At 44.1% G+C, this 15,768-nt stretch overlaps 1 protein-coding gene across 3 annotated transcripts in view; it reads right to left on the bottom strand.

The window, feature by feature from the left end:
* The window catches only part of Rnf145 (ring finger protein 145), a 42,805-nt gene that overhangs the window by 23,064 nt on the left and 3,973 nt on the right, over window positions 1-15,768 (bottom strand). For all 3 annotated transcript variants that reach the window (XM_032912000.1, XM_032912001.1, XM_032911999.1), the window contains exons 2-3: window positions 13,840-14,055; window positions 7,774-7,882 (exon numbers count right to left, since the gene is read on the bottom strand). In XM_032912000.1, coding sequence (XP_032767891.1) covers window positions 7,774-7,882; window positions 13,840-14,023 — 293 coding nt within the window. In that variant the 5' untranslated portion in view covers window positions 14,024-14,055. The remainder of the gene's footprint in view (window positions 1-7,773; window positions 7,883-13,839; window positions 14,056-15,768) is intronic.

Here is a 15,768-nt window from a genome sequence, read left to right as displayed (position 1 = left end):
AGCTGGGGACATAACTCAGTGGCCAGGACTGCTACTCCAATAGGAACTATTGCATATACACGATGCAAGCACCCTGCTGGGCCACAAGCAGCACCACTGTCACAATTAGTTACTTACAGCTGTACGAAATGCCGTAGTAACAACACAAATGTGGTGATCCTTTCAGACTTCTGGGAATGGGAGTGTCAGGTTCATGGCTCGGTTTAAAATGACAGCTGACAGTCTACACTGCCAGGTTCTTTTTCATCTAACTGGTTCTGTGCACCTTTTACTTCAGCCTGAGTAGTGCTTGTTTTACCCCTGGCTTTATAAGTTGTTATAAAAGCCAGGTCTACACTGCCTTTATCTTAAAGCCTTCTAATCCCTTTCACTACTTCTGTTCTTCATGCTCTGTATATGCATTACACTGGTCAGCTAAGGACCCCAAGGGAGGTCTACATCCCAGTAGAATAATCAGCCTTGGGGTTAGAACCACAGCACCCTAACCAATTCCCTCCTGCCAGTGCCTGTCCTGCCACCCTCAAGGACCCCAGGCATGGCTCGCTCCAAATGCTGCCACCTTCGCTGCTCAGGCCAACCTATCCCTGCCTATCAACCAACCTAGTCCAGAGAGCAGCATCTTTCCTAGGCCCTTTACCTCCCTTCACCTTCATCAAGTTTGTCTTTCTCAGGATAGGCCTTCAGAATCCACCTGGCTAGCTTTGGTAAGACAGACGAGCCCATAAGCAGATAGGCTCCCTTGCTGAGCTAAGCTGAGCTTGTCGGAAGTGAAACTGACTGTGGTGAGGGCTCAGCTCATAGGGAAACCACTATGAAGATAGACTTCTAGATAGATTAGCACTGCACACCAAACTGCAAGGAGGACTTGTGTTAACAAACATCTCCAAGTCCAACTTAAATGTGCCTTCAGTGCAACTCGGACTGATAAAGAGAGCACTTCCAATTCACGATGTAAGGAGGGAGAGAAGGGGGAATGAGAAAGAAGGAGAAGGAAAGATGGGAAGAGGGTAGAGACGAGAAGGGGGAAGCAGGAAGGACAGTTGGGAGATGGCTCAGTGCCTAAGGCACTTGTTATTGCAAACATGAGGAATGGGTTTCACATAAAAGCCAGACAGTTGGGGACCACTTATAACTTAAGGCAGAGAGGGAGGGGAACAAGCTGGCTAACCAGAGGAGCCATAAACGGAGAGCTCTGGGTTCAGCTGGGGACTCTGCCTTGGTAAATAAAAACAAAGAGCAATGGAGGGAGGACACCTGGCGTCAACACATGTGCCTCCATGTGCATCCAATCACATGCATGTGAACAGGCAACAGGCACACCACACACATGCACACCTCAAAACTCATGAGGACAGAGACAAATTCGTGGTACAGGCCAAGGAGCTCTAATTTTATCTGAAATGATCAGATGAACTGCACAGAAGGGACATTACCACTTCTCAATATGGAAGACCAAGTGGACAGAGCACTAAGCCAGCAGGAAGCAAGCACTCCTGCCACTCTGGGAACCAAAGAGTCTTTTCCTCCGTGGACCTCTGCCATGTATGTACTGTGTGGGATGCTGACAGTGAGCCCAAGCACTGCAGAACCAAAGCGAACACCGGGACACTGCTCTCCAGTCCTCTGTGGGAGCCTCACTACTTTCAACATTTTGGGGAGATGGGGAGGGGATAAAGAATGTGTGAGACACACAGAAAAGCCTTCAAAGACACCACCTTGCAATTAGAAAAAATAATCTTGCTATAAAGTAGCATAAAAGCCATTAAAAGTAGATGAATAGCAGCAACAAAATTAACAAATCCAGGGAGCTTACCACCACAGCTAGTGACTGAACTCTTTATGCAAGAGCCTCTTAGGTAGTCTGACGTGGCCCCTGGACAGCGTGGGAACAATCTGTACATTCTGGCCACTTACAGGAAGCTTTCAAAAGATGCTAATTTCAAAGAAACCTAATCTACTTTCATACTTAACAAAGAAGAGAGCCCGAAATCTCTGTGGTATGAACAAATAAGAAGTACCACACAAGAGCCCCACTCAGGTACGTAAGCACCTGCATGTAAGTGCCTAATGCATACACACACATGCACGCACATGCACACTCACACCTACTGCAGTCTTGGCACGGGCTCAGTGACTGGACTGGTGACCCAGGTGGATTTTAATTATTCTCATACCTGCTTTTTCTCCCCACTCCTTTCTGGCCTCCTCAGTAGATATTTACAGCTTAGACTTAAGGATGTCCAAACCAAGAGGAAAGAATGTGGAAACTGGTTCACTCTGCTCCTGTGGAGACTTAACCTTTAGTGTATGTACGACAGCATCCCACTTAAGGATCCCTTCACAGCAGCAGCTCAGGTCCCAGGTGGCTCAGTGCTGTCTGGGGACACATTCTGGCTGTGAGACTGCTGGGGAGGGGAAGCTGCCGCAGCCAGCACATAGAGGTCATGTTCAGTCCCCACCAGAGAGACTGAGCACAGCTAAAATGTCCTGTCCCGGGACAGGGGCTCCCCCATCTACAGTCTGCTTTACATTTGAATGCAAACCCCATGCTCATCCACCCAGAATGAAAATCATATACTTTTCCTCTTCTCAAAGCCCTCTCTAGTGGGAACTTAATTAAGGGCACATGTAAAATCGATGTGTTAATTCATAAATCAAGAGTTAAAAATACTAAAGTTTAACAGGGTTTTTTGTTCGCTTTGTTTTTGTTTTTTTGATAAAAGCAATAATTATAGATGTGATTCATAAGCAGAAGCTCACAGGAACATGCATGGGCTAGTTCTGGGTTGTCTCCATTTTAAAGCAGTAATCATTTGCGGATGTATATTAACTATACCACTGCACGTGAAAAGCAGCGTTCCACAATTTTTAAAATCAAGGAAAATAATATTTAATAATTTTAAAAATTATAACCAAGTTTAACTAGAATACTAACAATAAATATTTTTTATTACATCCAGGACTGATGGAATGCCTCACTAGGCAAAGGTGTTTACCGCCAAGCTTGACAATCGAGTTCAAATCCAGATGGTGGTAAGATCTCTACATGTACATCGTAGTGCATCACACACACACACACACACACACACACACACACACGTACATAAATGGGAAGATTTTAAGCATTTGTATTGTACTGAGTGAACTCAAGGAGGTTTGAATATTCTTCTGTACTACAGACTGTGCCTACAGTCAAATTTCAAACAAGTTTTTACCGACAGATAATTATCAGCATGATATAAATAAATTAACAACAACAACAAAAGACAGAGACCCAACTTTGCAAGTGTTGATAAACTTTTCAATTTGGAAAATTAATATGGATAAATATCTTCTATGGCAAATTGCTAATGTAGCAATTTAATTATTGAAATTGCCCAAATACTGAACCTCCAGGAGCAAACCTCATTGTGCCATGTCCTTCTGAAGGGCTCAGCCATCACTCCAGCCCAGACCCTGGATCTTATTATAGCAGTGAAGGAGATAACTTATCTGTTAACTATCTGGTAGGAAACCTGTGTCCAGAATTTAGACTTTCCAGACTCAGTAATGATAAAGACAGTCCAATCAAAATAATTGGCAAAGGGTAAATGTTTTTCCAGATAAGATTTACACTTAGTAGCTGAAGAGACAAAATCCAAAGAACAAGGAACTGCCACTTCACACTCATGACGAAGATGCCACAATGAAATGTTTGTTGGCAAGGGTGTTGAAACAGCCCTGCAGCTCTCAAAAAAAGGGCTGAATACAGAGACTGTACAGTTTAGCAATCCTATGCCAAGGTTGGTGCCCAAGAGAAGTAAACTCATATATCCACATACACATATATCCAGCACACAGAAGTCCACGGTACAAGAACTCCAAAGCAGAAATGACCTAAATGCCCATGCATGGGTGCACAACAGGTCATACACTGCACCAAAGCTACCCAGTGGACACTGGAGAGAAGTACTGGGGGCATAGCTCACTGGGTAGAAGCACGTCATTGCTTTAAAAAGAAAACAAAACAAACTCATACAAGAGGAGGCAGGGAGGGAGGGAGGGACAGCAAGAAGCAGGGAAAGGAGGAGACAAAAACTGCAATACCAATCAACCACTTAAAACTCGGCGCCAAAGACCATGCTTGTACAGTTCAAGATAAATTAATCAAAATAGACCAAACGGGCTAGGGAGATGAGATCACTTGCCGGGAAAGCCTAGGCTCAGAACTGGAACCTCCAACACCCACAGAAAAATGCAGACATGGCCATGCATGTCCTGTAATCCTAGCAATGTAGGGTGGAGACAAGCTGTTCCCAGCTCACCAGCAGGTCAACCTAGCTGAGCACTGGGTCAGCGATGTGTTAAGGCAGCGTTAGCTCAGGATACCTAGTTCCTTGGTCTCTGCTCACACATACAATCACATGGGGGGGGGTGTTGGGGGGAACCGTGGTAGTCTAGGAATGTTCAAGGACTTATGGTGGGAGGTTCTCGACCTATGGGTCATGACCCCTTCAGGGGCTGAGTAACCCTTTCACAGGAGTTGCATATCAAATATCCTGCATATCATATATTTATATTAAAATTTATAACAGTAGCAAGACTACAGTTATAAAGTGGTAACAAAATAAGTTATGGTCCAGGGTTACCACAACATGAGGAACTGTATTAAAGGTTCACAGCATTGAAAACCACTGTCTTAAGAGGGACTAGAAAAGTTGAATATCCATTGTGACCACAGTTTATTTGCACAGCTCTGCAAAAGCACTGTTAGGCACTTTAAAGAGCTGTGTAAAACTTGTGTGAAGCCACACGTGAACCAAAATGTAAAAGCATTTTTAAATTTGGTTACTAAGGTGACATTATAAATATTCAAAAATAGTGAATTAAGTGACCTGCAATTTTAATGTGTCAGTATTTTTAAAATACAAACATCAATATTTGTATCTTAAATATAGTATTTCAAATGTGACATGTCACAGATAATTCTCGGGCAGTACATCTTTGCTAACCTTTGACGAGAAATGGAAAGACAGTGAATTACAGTGACTTTGGAAAACACTAGAATATGTCCTATTTTCAAAGTCATCCAACATTAAAACTCTAAAGCAGGCACTGTCTGCTGCTTCCAAGCAGAGGCTTGCTACAGCACCATACTCACTGAGCTGACAAACTAGACTCTACAATTCTCCTTCCACTCACTAATCACGTCCCCCACTAAGAGACGCATACTCAAGTGGGGACCACACCTCCCTGCGGCTCTCCTGCACAAGATTCTTTCTGCAGATCCTCAAGTGACTCAGGAAGATGACCGTGATCTAGAGGGGGAAACTGTTCTTGCCCACTACAAAATATTCAAATTCTTTGTTAGTGTTTGGTATGTCTTAGCTTTCTAATGATGAAAACATTTAAAATAAAAACCAGTATGCTAAAACTAAAGAATTCCAATGGTCACACCCTAGAAGGATTCTTCTTTGTACCCCTGAAGCTGTTCTAGGTTCCATTTTCCTTACAGAACAGGATTTTGCCCCACTTAGAAGTGGGTGGGTTGGTAATAACGAAGATGAAAACAGAATTACATGTTTTGGGTTCTCACTCCACCGTTAGACCACATGGAAATGCTCAGCATTTCCACCCAGGATTATGACTGTAATCAAAACAATAGTTCTGATGGCTCTACCTGGAATTTTGAGATGTTTTTGATTATCTTCTCTGAAAGGCCAGGATCATGGCTGCTCATCATTTTAAAGAGTTAACTTTAAAAGACTAATAGCACCAGAAAACCATCACAAAACACAACTGTGGTGTATCCTCACAGAACTTTAGTGGAACTTTCAAAAGCCTTCACTGTCCTCCAGAACTGAGAACTTGAAAGGCCCATTTACTTTAGAGCTGTCCCTTGAGACTGCCACCATCGTTTCTTGAGGTGTGGAAACTCAGTCTTATCTTTCTGGTGCACACCAACTAGGAAGCAGTGAGTTATGAAACCTGCAATTATGTGTATCTATGCATCTAGCCACCCAGCCTTCCATCTAAGAATGAACTGCATGGCTCCTGGGTGTCTAGGCACTCATTTGCACACTGAGACGGTGGCTCCAGAGCCCTGGTCCTAAAGAGATTATATTCCATGGATGGGACTTTTATTTTATCATTTACAATGAGCAGCAAAGCATCTCCACTCTGAGTATGAACCAACGGATGCCACCTGGCACAGCTGTGTAAGGTCACGCTGCTCTCTCTGCCACATAACTGGAAACTGACTGACCCAGGGACACACGGAGTGACCAAGGTGACTGCCTCTACTTGGGGAACCAAGGTTGGTTTGAGCACGGTGAGGAGTCTAAGGAATCTGGGACCGTATTGTAAGTTCCAGACTGCATGACTTGACATCTGGGGCAGTAAGAAGGGCAGAAGTTAAGGACATGCGGTCCCTCCAGGTACCACTGCCCTCACCCAGGGAGGAGCAGGGCGGACAATCGGAGAGGACTGAGCGCTGAAGACACAACCTGCGGGTCTGAGCAGTGAGGACACCAAAGAGGATGAGGGAGCTGCACCCAGCTCAGGGGCCTCCACAGAACCCAGGAACACATGCAAAGACATGGAAAGAAGCTGGGGGCACAGAACACTAACAGAGCAGGTAAGTGTCACTGCCTTAAGCTTTCTGCACTTCCATAAAATCTGTCTACAGTGAGCACTGCAATTTTATAACCAGAAAAAAATTACAATTTTTTTTATCATTTTAAAAATCAATCACACATGTAACATGAGATCATTCCAAGCCAATATTAAAATGTGGAAGGTCTGTTTTATACCCAAGGCCACTGCCAAATCTCCTTAGAATTCAGAGTGAATTTCATTACAGTAAGCACATGTCAATCAAACAGAATGAAACTCAAGTTCCACAAGAAACTATACCTGGAAATATGCACACACCATTCCAGTTAATATTTCAGGCTCAACTCCACGCTAGCACTCTTACCCCACCGGCAGCAAACTCATATAGCAGACTTTAGCTTTGACATTTTAGTCTCCCAGACCCGAGTAACTGATGTAACCAGCCCCCTACACTTCTACAACTTAACCCTGACTCCCACCATTTTAAACTGGCTATCTTCAAAATGAAGACCGAACCGGCCGAGGTCAGGCCGAGTTGAGCTGTTTCTCAGTCTGTCTGCAGAGAACTCCCTTCTCAGGTAATACAAAAGCTCATCTCTAAATGTGACCTTAAGGCCTATTTCCTGTCTTGCTTCCCCCACCCCACAAAACCATAATCTCAACGTAATTCCAGCTATTCATCTTGAATGGTAACATCCGCGGGAAAAGTATCTGAAAAAAATCCGTGTTGGAAACCTACTGCGCTGCTCGCCTTGGCTGTCCTCTGCTGTGAGGGGTTTGCTTAACTGGATTATTTGAAGTAGAAAAGCTACTCTGAAGTAGCCAAACCTGCTAGGCCAGATACAAGGACATGGAAGAAGGAAGTGCCACTTTTTGCCTGTTTTCCCTCACACTTGCTGGCACGCACATCGATCTGGGCACAGCAGCATCCGCCACAGGTATTAGAGCCGACTTTCTTGGACTTTCAATGTAGAAGACCAGCAGCCGGACTAACTCCACGGCATCCTGTAACCCAACCTAACAAAGCCCCGCTTAATACAAATGTACCTACCTAAGTCTTAGCTTTGTAACAATGTTCATAAAAAACACCATATTGACATTAAACACAAACAAACTAAAACACAACCCACAAACTTTCAACTCAATCCCACATTCCGGAAACTGGGCTTGCAGCCTTACCTGGATATCTGATGTCCAGCATAGAGGAGCAGGGCAGTCAAAAAATACAAATAAAGCTGCACCAGATGCTGCCTGGGCAAAGTGAGGAGCACGACACTTAAGATATAACCTGCAGCAGAGACACAAACAGAAATGGTTGCCGTTCTGCCTCCCAGGCAGCCGTATAGACATGTTGAAGTGAATTATTTTCCGAGTAACTATTAACAAATGAAGGTTATCCCTTTAATTTCACTACCAAGGTTCAGTCAGTTCAAAACTATCACTGCGGATTTGAAACTGGAAATAGCCTTGCACTCTGCACCGTCTTTCCACCTCATAATTAGATGCAGCACAAAGAGGCAAGCCGGGGCTCCTCTCGCCGCCCACCCCTCCTCAGCATCTCCTCCCTGTTTTACACAATTCCCTCATCCTGTCTCTGGACTCCCAGGAGCTGCGTCTTCAGATCTCTCCACCTGCAGATGTCTTATTGTGTGTCATTATCCCACCCCAACCTCAACCCCTCCACCTTCCCACCCATCACTCCAACACCCAACTCAGGTCCTCTTCCCCATCCCAGAAGGGAAAACCCAGAATGTTTCCCTTCACAGCAATCTCCCCTCAGTGATTAACTTTTTCACTACATTATTTCAGACCATTTGTGTCCAATCCTTTTATTTTCTAACTCTTCCTCTGCTATAAAAAAATGTTTTCAGCTTTCTGCTACCTAAGCCAGAAGCCAACCACATCCTGCTGATCCCCACGTCTGAGGCAAGACCCTGGCAACACTGTTATGCTTGACCTGTCCTTTCTCCCTTCTGCTTTTTCTTTCACCATCCTCAGAAAATGCTGGCAGTGTGCTCTCTACACAGTTACTCTTCTCTCTACGAGCCACAAAGGATCTGACATAAAGCAATCACTCTTGTTTTGAATACTGACAAGTATTTTTGATCGTGATACAATACCCACAAATCATTTATAAAATCCTCCTGGGTATAAAAACAAACAAACAAACAAACAAAACCCTATTTATTCCGAATGGACATCCAACATCAAAAGAAGAGCCTGTTTGTGTGTCCACACATCCAACAGGTACAAACAGCTCTTTGCCTGCTCCTGACAAGGTAGCATGACCCCTTCCACCATGAGAACCACTCAGACTCACGGCTTGATTCTGAGTGAACATGCATCACTATCTGCTCTGTGACAGTAACCGGCGACCCTGAATAAGGTTGATAATGATGAAGCTAAGCCAATGGCAATTTATAACTATAACTATAACTGGCAACATTTAAAAATGATGGCCTGTTTAATAAGTTGCTGACTGGGGATGGAGAGATGGCTCAGCAGTCAAGAGCACTTATATTCTTGCAGGGTTTGATTCCCAGCACACAAACTGTCTGTAACTTCAAACCCAACACATCAGATGCCCTCTTCTGGCCTCCACAGACACCAGGTATACACAGGGTGCACAGACATACATGAAGACAAAACACTTAAATATATAAAATAGAAAATAAACACATAACAGTAAAAGCCATTTCTTTTATTAGAGTGATGGTAGGACTATAGAAGAACTGAGGAAGGGAGGAAGGGAGGGAAAGGAAGGGAAGGGAAGAGAAGAAGGAGTCATAAGGAATAGAGGAATACGTTAGACAAAGACCTGGGGCAGGAAATATTTGTAAGTTTTGTTGTCAAAGCAGCAGCTTGGGTATGGCTGGCGGTCAGCTCTGAAAAACATATTTAAGCAGATCTAAGTGTTGCTCTCTGCATGAATGGTTAAAAATACAGAAGTGGAGGTGGCCGTGAACTTTCTAGCTTAGGTAATCAAGAGGACGGATCTGCTACTAAGAGAGTAAACACAGGAGGAAGAGGAAGTCTGACATGAAGTAAGGTGTGAGTGCAGTGGCTGGTGGCGAGGTAATTAATGTCCAGGCTGGTCACATGAAGCCATCTAGCAGGTGGTTAGAGGTGAGCTCCCTGAAGATCAAGTGCCTGCAGGAACGCAGAGATAATAGACAGCCCATGTGACCAGACAGGAGCTCATGATCTCTACAAGAGAGGGCCTCAGTGCAGCAGACGCAGCATGGTAGACTGCAAACGACTGACTGCTCATGGTCGCAGAGGGGACACTAACTCCATCCAAAGGTGGTCCAGAGGCCCAAACAGAAACAGCTGTGAGCTCAAAACTGTGAGCGATCCCCCCAACCACCAAAGCTGACAATGGAACACAAACACCTAGGTAGTCTGAATCTCAACATGGCGGAGGCCCACGCTGCTGAGGAAAGAGCACTGAGAGGTCAAGGCCAGCCTGAGCTATGTACTGAGGAGTAGCTGCCTATCAAGCCTGTGTCTGCCTCATACCAAGGAGTAGCTCCTATCAAGACTGTACCTGTCTCAAAGAAGGAAGGTAGGAGGGGAGGGAGACGGGGGGTGGGAGAGGGCACTTGTTAGCTTTTACTGTGGATGTGACATAACCTAGAGTCACCGGGAAAGATGGAACCGCACCTGAGGACTGCCTGGATCCCGTTGGCCCGTGTCTCTACCTGTGAGGCAGTCTTGATTGAGGGTTAACGTGGGGGGCATAGCCCGCTAGGAGTGACACCATCCCCGGGCAGGCGAGCCTGGGCTCTATGAGAAAGCACGCTAAGCTCGAGCCAGTGGCCAAGGCAGCGAGTAGGCAGTGTCCTCCGTAACTTGGACTTCGGCTCCACCTTGGGTTCCAGCCTGACGTGGCTCAATAGTGGACCTGGAAGTGTTAGCTGAAACAAACCCTCATTTCCCAATTTGCTTTTGGTCAGTGTTTTAGTAAGAGAAAGCAAACAAGGGCAAGGCAAGGACCCGAGTTCTCAGGTCCCCAGGCTCAGTGCAAGACAACAGGTCACGCAGAGCGTGTGCGCGATGACCGTACTAGTGCCACGGAGGCAGAAAGAGGCAGGCCTGGGGTCAGTGAGCAGCTGGCCTATCCTATTAGCCAGTTTGAAGCCAAGGAGTCAATGTTTTTCTAAACCAGAAAAATCCTGACTATAGACAAGCTGCCCATGGTTTCACAGAAGGACATCCTTAATGGTATCATTTTACAGTAACAATGAAATGCAGTAAAATTTCTACAGGGTTCTTGTCTGAGGAGTGAAACTAGATAATTAAACTCTCACAGAAAACCAATGAAAGAGCTATAATTTTGAATCTTGATGAGAACAGGATTGACAGTTATTTCAAATTGTGTCCTGCTTTTTGGAAAAAATTTTCATTTTCTAAAATCAAATTTTAAGAGGCTTCCTCTCCTAAGGAATGAAGGTGGGGAGAGAGAGAAGGACGGAAGGAAGGGGGGAAGAAAAAGGAAACTAATAATAAAAGCACTGAGAAAGAAGAAAGTAACCATCTCAGGCTATAAAACACCATCCAAGCCCTCAGTGAATAAAAGTCAGGGAACTAACTGGACACAGGCACACAAGCCTAAAACAACAGGAGGATGTTTGGACAGGACCAGAGCATACAGAACTTAGTACACGTCACTGAGGAAAAGAGGAGTTAAATTAATGCATATGCCTTAGAGTTGTCTAGAAGAAACTGTTCAACAACACACCATGGCCTAGGCAGAGAAGTTCCAAGCAGAGCAAAGGGTTCAATGTAACCACAATAAATAAAACAAAACACAACACAACCCACCCTCCCACCCCCAGTTTTTCTGAGATTGGGACTCATTTAGTAGCTTGGATTGACATCAAACTTAGTTTCCTTCCTCCTAGGCAACCAAGTGCTGTGATTCTAGACACACAACGTCATACCCAGCTCTAAACGCTTGAGAGTGAAGACTTATCGGGTGGGGGCAGGGGAACATTGAAGTAGAAGCTTACAGTTTGGCAGACTAGAATGTGCCAACATTAAAAATACAAAACAACACAAACTTTATGTTCCCAGGTGTGATAAACACCTGTCAGGAGATTATTAGGGAAGTTGAAGCAGGGGGATGGTAGCTTTGATACAGCATCTGGGGAAAGCCTGGGCTACACAGTAAAACCCAGTCTCAACAACAACAACAACCAACACAAGCACCTGCACACAGTAGTGATGTTGCCACATCAGCAAGTGAGAGCCAGGCTCCCGAGCCAGGCCCACTATGCCCATCACAGAGAAAAAGAAGATACATGTACTCATATTGACTTACACCCACACAGGATACCTTCTACACGAGGAAATAACAGCTACTCTGAGGCACTCAGAGGACTATATAAAGAACAGACAGGAGGGAAAGAAATAATTTTAACAAACACTTCTAAGGTTCTGATTTCTGACCACAAATGCAATTCTCTGACACTTGAGAATTTTTACAATGTATCTAGGAGTAAATGTTATAAAAGGAAGCATTAGATTACATAGTACTCTGACAGAGGCAACAAAATACCAGTTCACACAGAGGCTGTGTTCACCCTACCATGGACTTTACCTAACCACTGTATGTAAGAAGACTCAACTGAGTTCCCAAAGTCACAGGACAGAGTGGATTTCAATTGAATCAGAACCTATCCAACTTCTAAAATTAATGTTTCTACCTACGAGGCACTTGTCTTGTAATAACTAGTCCTAACATTTTAGAGACATAATGATAACAGGGCTTTTCTAAAACCACAGGTAAAACACGTCTTACATGAAGGCTAAAAAAATGTGTCATTCTCTGTTCAACAACTGACTGGAACTACTTTCCATACATAACTGGCTCACGTGGACAGTCTAAGGCTGAGCATTCCAGGGTCCCCGTCATTTTCCCACTGTGGTGTCACACGAGAGAGATGAGCTCATGGTGCCCACATGTTCTGAATCTCACTCACGTGCTGTCCTTTCTCCCTCAACTTACTTCTCCCCTAATGACTGACCTGGGATACTCTGACAGGCTTCTAAGGGCTAAGGTGTTGGGACTCAGGAACCCTTCTAAGGATAAAATGAAAATCTCAAGCAGGACAACTGTCTACCATTTTATAAAAAGATGTACTTTGTCGCTTTACAAATCCATTAACAAAATTGTCTTTATGTATAACACACCATTTAATCTGTGTTTCAATAGTTGCTAAGCTGAAAGCTAATCGAGTAGATTTTGTTTCATGCCTGAATATCCTGACTTTCTTTTTTTTTTTTTTTATTCTTTTTTTCAGAGCTGGGGACCAAATCCAGGGCCTTGAGCTTGCTAGGCAAGTGCTCTACCACTGAGCTAAATCCCCAACCCCATATCCTGACTTTCTTTAACCTCAAAACATACCAAGTCTTACTTAAGATTATCTTTTTCTGAGGAAAAAACTATTACACACTAAAATTTCATTTAGTTGAAGCGAATATTATATTTGCAAGTGATTTTAATGCTTTATTTTGACTCGAGAATAGTAAGAAAGGCTAGAGATATGGCTCGGCAGTTAAGAGCACTGTCTCCACTTCCAGGAGACCTGGATCTCTGGTTCCTAGCACCCATATGACTGCTTATAACCATCTGTAACTCCAGTTCCAGGGGCTCCAACGGCCCCCTCTGGCCACAGTAGTCATTGCATGTCTTCATCTAGACAAACCCTCATACAACTATAAAATAATTTTTTACTAATAAGAAATACTGAATAAAAAAAAGTTTACTTTGCAATTCCTACTTAACCCCAAACCAGAAGAGGCCAGATTCCAGGAACAGTATCTCTCCCGTTTTACATTTCATCGTATTGAAAGGAAAAATGTTTCCCCATGCCTTCCAATATTTAAGTCTAGCAAAATCGACCCTGCTTCCCTCTGGTTCTGGTTAGTCCTATACGACGATGAGACAAAACTTGCAAATGCATCCATTAGCACAGTCAACTCCGTGTGCTGGAGGCTCGTTTTATCTAAATTAAAACATGGATGGAATGGCAATTAATCAAAAAGGCGCTATAAATACGGAAAGAGAACAGAGAGGGGCGCGTGGGAGGGGTTAGAGGTAGGAAGGAGAAGGGATTAGACTGTAACTCCAGAAACCCTTAGCATATAAACAAAACAAAGCTGTCAGGAAGCCAGGAGCCGTGCAGACGCTTACCTACATAGTGCATGTTAAGAGCCAAGTACACGCGTGCAGACACTTACCTACATAGTGCATGTTAAGAGCCAAGTACTTGTACTGGAAGAGGGGGTTGTTGCTGAGGCTGCTCCTTTGGATCTGCTGGAAAAAGGAGCTGACGTCCCACCTGTACAGGACGTCCAGCAGCATGATGCTTGGCACCCTCAAGGCCACGTTCAACACTGCCTCCAGCTTCTCCTTTGCAGCCATGTTTGGTCTTTGATTGTTTCCTTGGAGCAGACCTAAAAAAAAAAAAAAAAAAAAAAAAAAAAAAAATCAAAAGATGAAGGCTGTAAAGTGAAATCAGCACGGACCACCTTTGGAGAGCCTCCCAGGAATCTAACGCCGCCGCCCCCCCCTTCCCGGAAACATCCCTACTGTGTTTCCCTATTTATAATAAATGCATCAGAATGCTCACACTTTCAGATCTGCCCCAGTAGTGTGATTCAGACTAAATGTTCACACTTCAAAACTTAAAGAAGCCACCGGCTCCGAATCTACCTGGCAACAAGAACGGCCCACGACAACGTTCTAACTTGTTCTAATTTGAAGAAAATACCTTCCCCGTGTAGTTATTTGAGAGGCAAAAATCTTACATATTTACTAAATGAAAAAGCCTACAGTACTAATCAGAGTGTTTCAGGTTCAGTTGTCTGCATCTGCCCTTGTCCTTGTTCGCTCAGAATCAAAACCGAAGTACTAGGTATTCCTTTTGTTCCTTTTTACAGCTGCAGAGTTCAAACCCAGCACCCTGCCTCTGTGAAGAAAGCCTAGAGAGCCACACTCCCAACTGAATACTGAGTTTACAATGCAGAGAATGTTCGATGAAGACACAGGAATCATAACTTGCAATATTGTTTTCTTTTTCTACACTTAGTTTCCAATCCTCAGAGTCTCTCTTTGGAGAAGGAAAATGAAACTCATCAAATGCTTCCCTGGTACGGTGGCCGACTTGCATAGCCATGGGAGACGCCAAGCTCTGAGTCTGGAAGATCTTTGCTTAGACAGTACAATCATCAAGAAAATGGAAAGAACAGGGGTGGGGGGTTGCGGGGAGGAAGGAACTGGAAAGCAGTTATCGGGATCTTAGAGGACAATTTGATGAAATAGCTACAAATTCATCTGTGGAACGGCACAGGGCAAGCCCAAGTGGGCGAAGGATAGCTTTAAGAGTAAGGAGGCTTCTGGACTCTTGGCTCTGACAATATCCTTTTAAGAATTCTGCTGAGAAAGCTAAACACATTTCTAGCTTTGGCAGTAATTTCAGACATTACAGAAATGAAAACATTTATTTGTGAAGGAAATTATAGTGACAGACTGCTGTTAGTTGAGTGTCAGTGTTCCCGTCCGACTCTGGAACTGTCGAACTCCCTAGCTGACACTCTGAACTAAAAGGAACCCGGCTTAGCACACCACTGAGAGGATATTAATGACCCTCTTGTCAATCATTCCCATAATGGGAATGTTGTCATATAGGTAAACACGCTGCCAATAATATGCCATTGCTGTCAGACAAAGACTGCAATGACTCAAAATGAGTAAGAGCTTTTAATCATTTTCCTATATACAAAAAATATACCGTGGGACGCGAACAGAGCAACTCTGTCCTGAGGAGAAACTATCACGAAGAATAACATCTCTATAACCAGCTTTGGCTGTAAACCGTAGTCGAGAATTGTTGACTGAGGGGAAGCTCTTGCTACTATAGTCAACCATGTGCATCCACAGGGTCTGTATCTGTGCAGTCAATAATCTTGCCCTGAAAATACTGAAATGTTTGTTCTGAATATATACAGACCTTTCCTCGTCACTGATCTCTAAATGATAAGGTATAAAAACTACCTACCTAGTTCATAGACTGCATTAGGTGTGGTAAGTAATCTAGAGATGCTTTGAACACCGGGAGTGGGTGCAGGTGAGATGGCTCAGCAAACAGAGAGTCCTTGCTGCGAAGC

This window comes from Rattus rattus, chromosome 9 (assembly GCF_011064425.1).
Source record: "Rattus rattus isolate New Zealand chromosome 9, Rrattus_CSIRO_v1, whole genome shotgun sequence".
Lineage (NCBI taxonomy): Eukaryota > Metazoa > Chordata > Mammalia > Rodentia > Muridae > Rattus > Rattus rattus.
The sequence above is the reverse complement of the archived record's forward strand: the minus strand, read 5'-3'. Positions and strand labels throughout refer to the sequence as shown.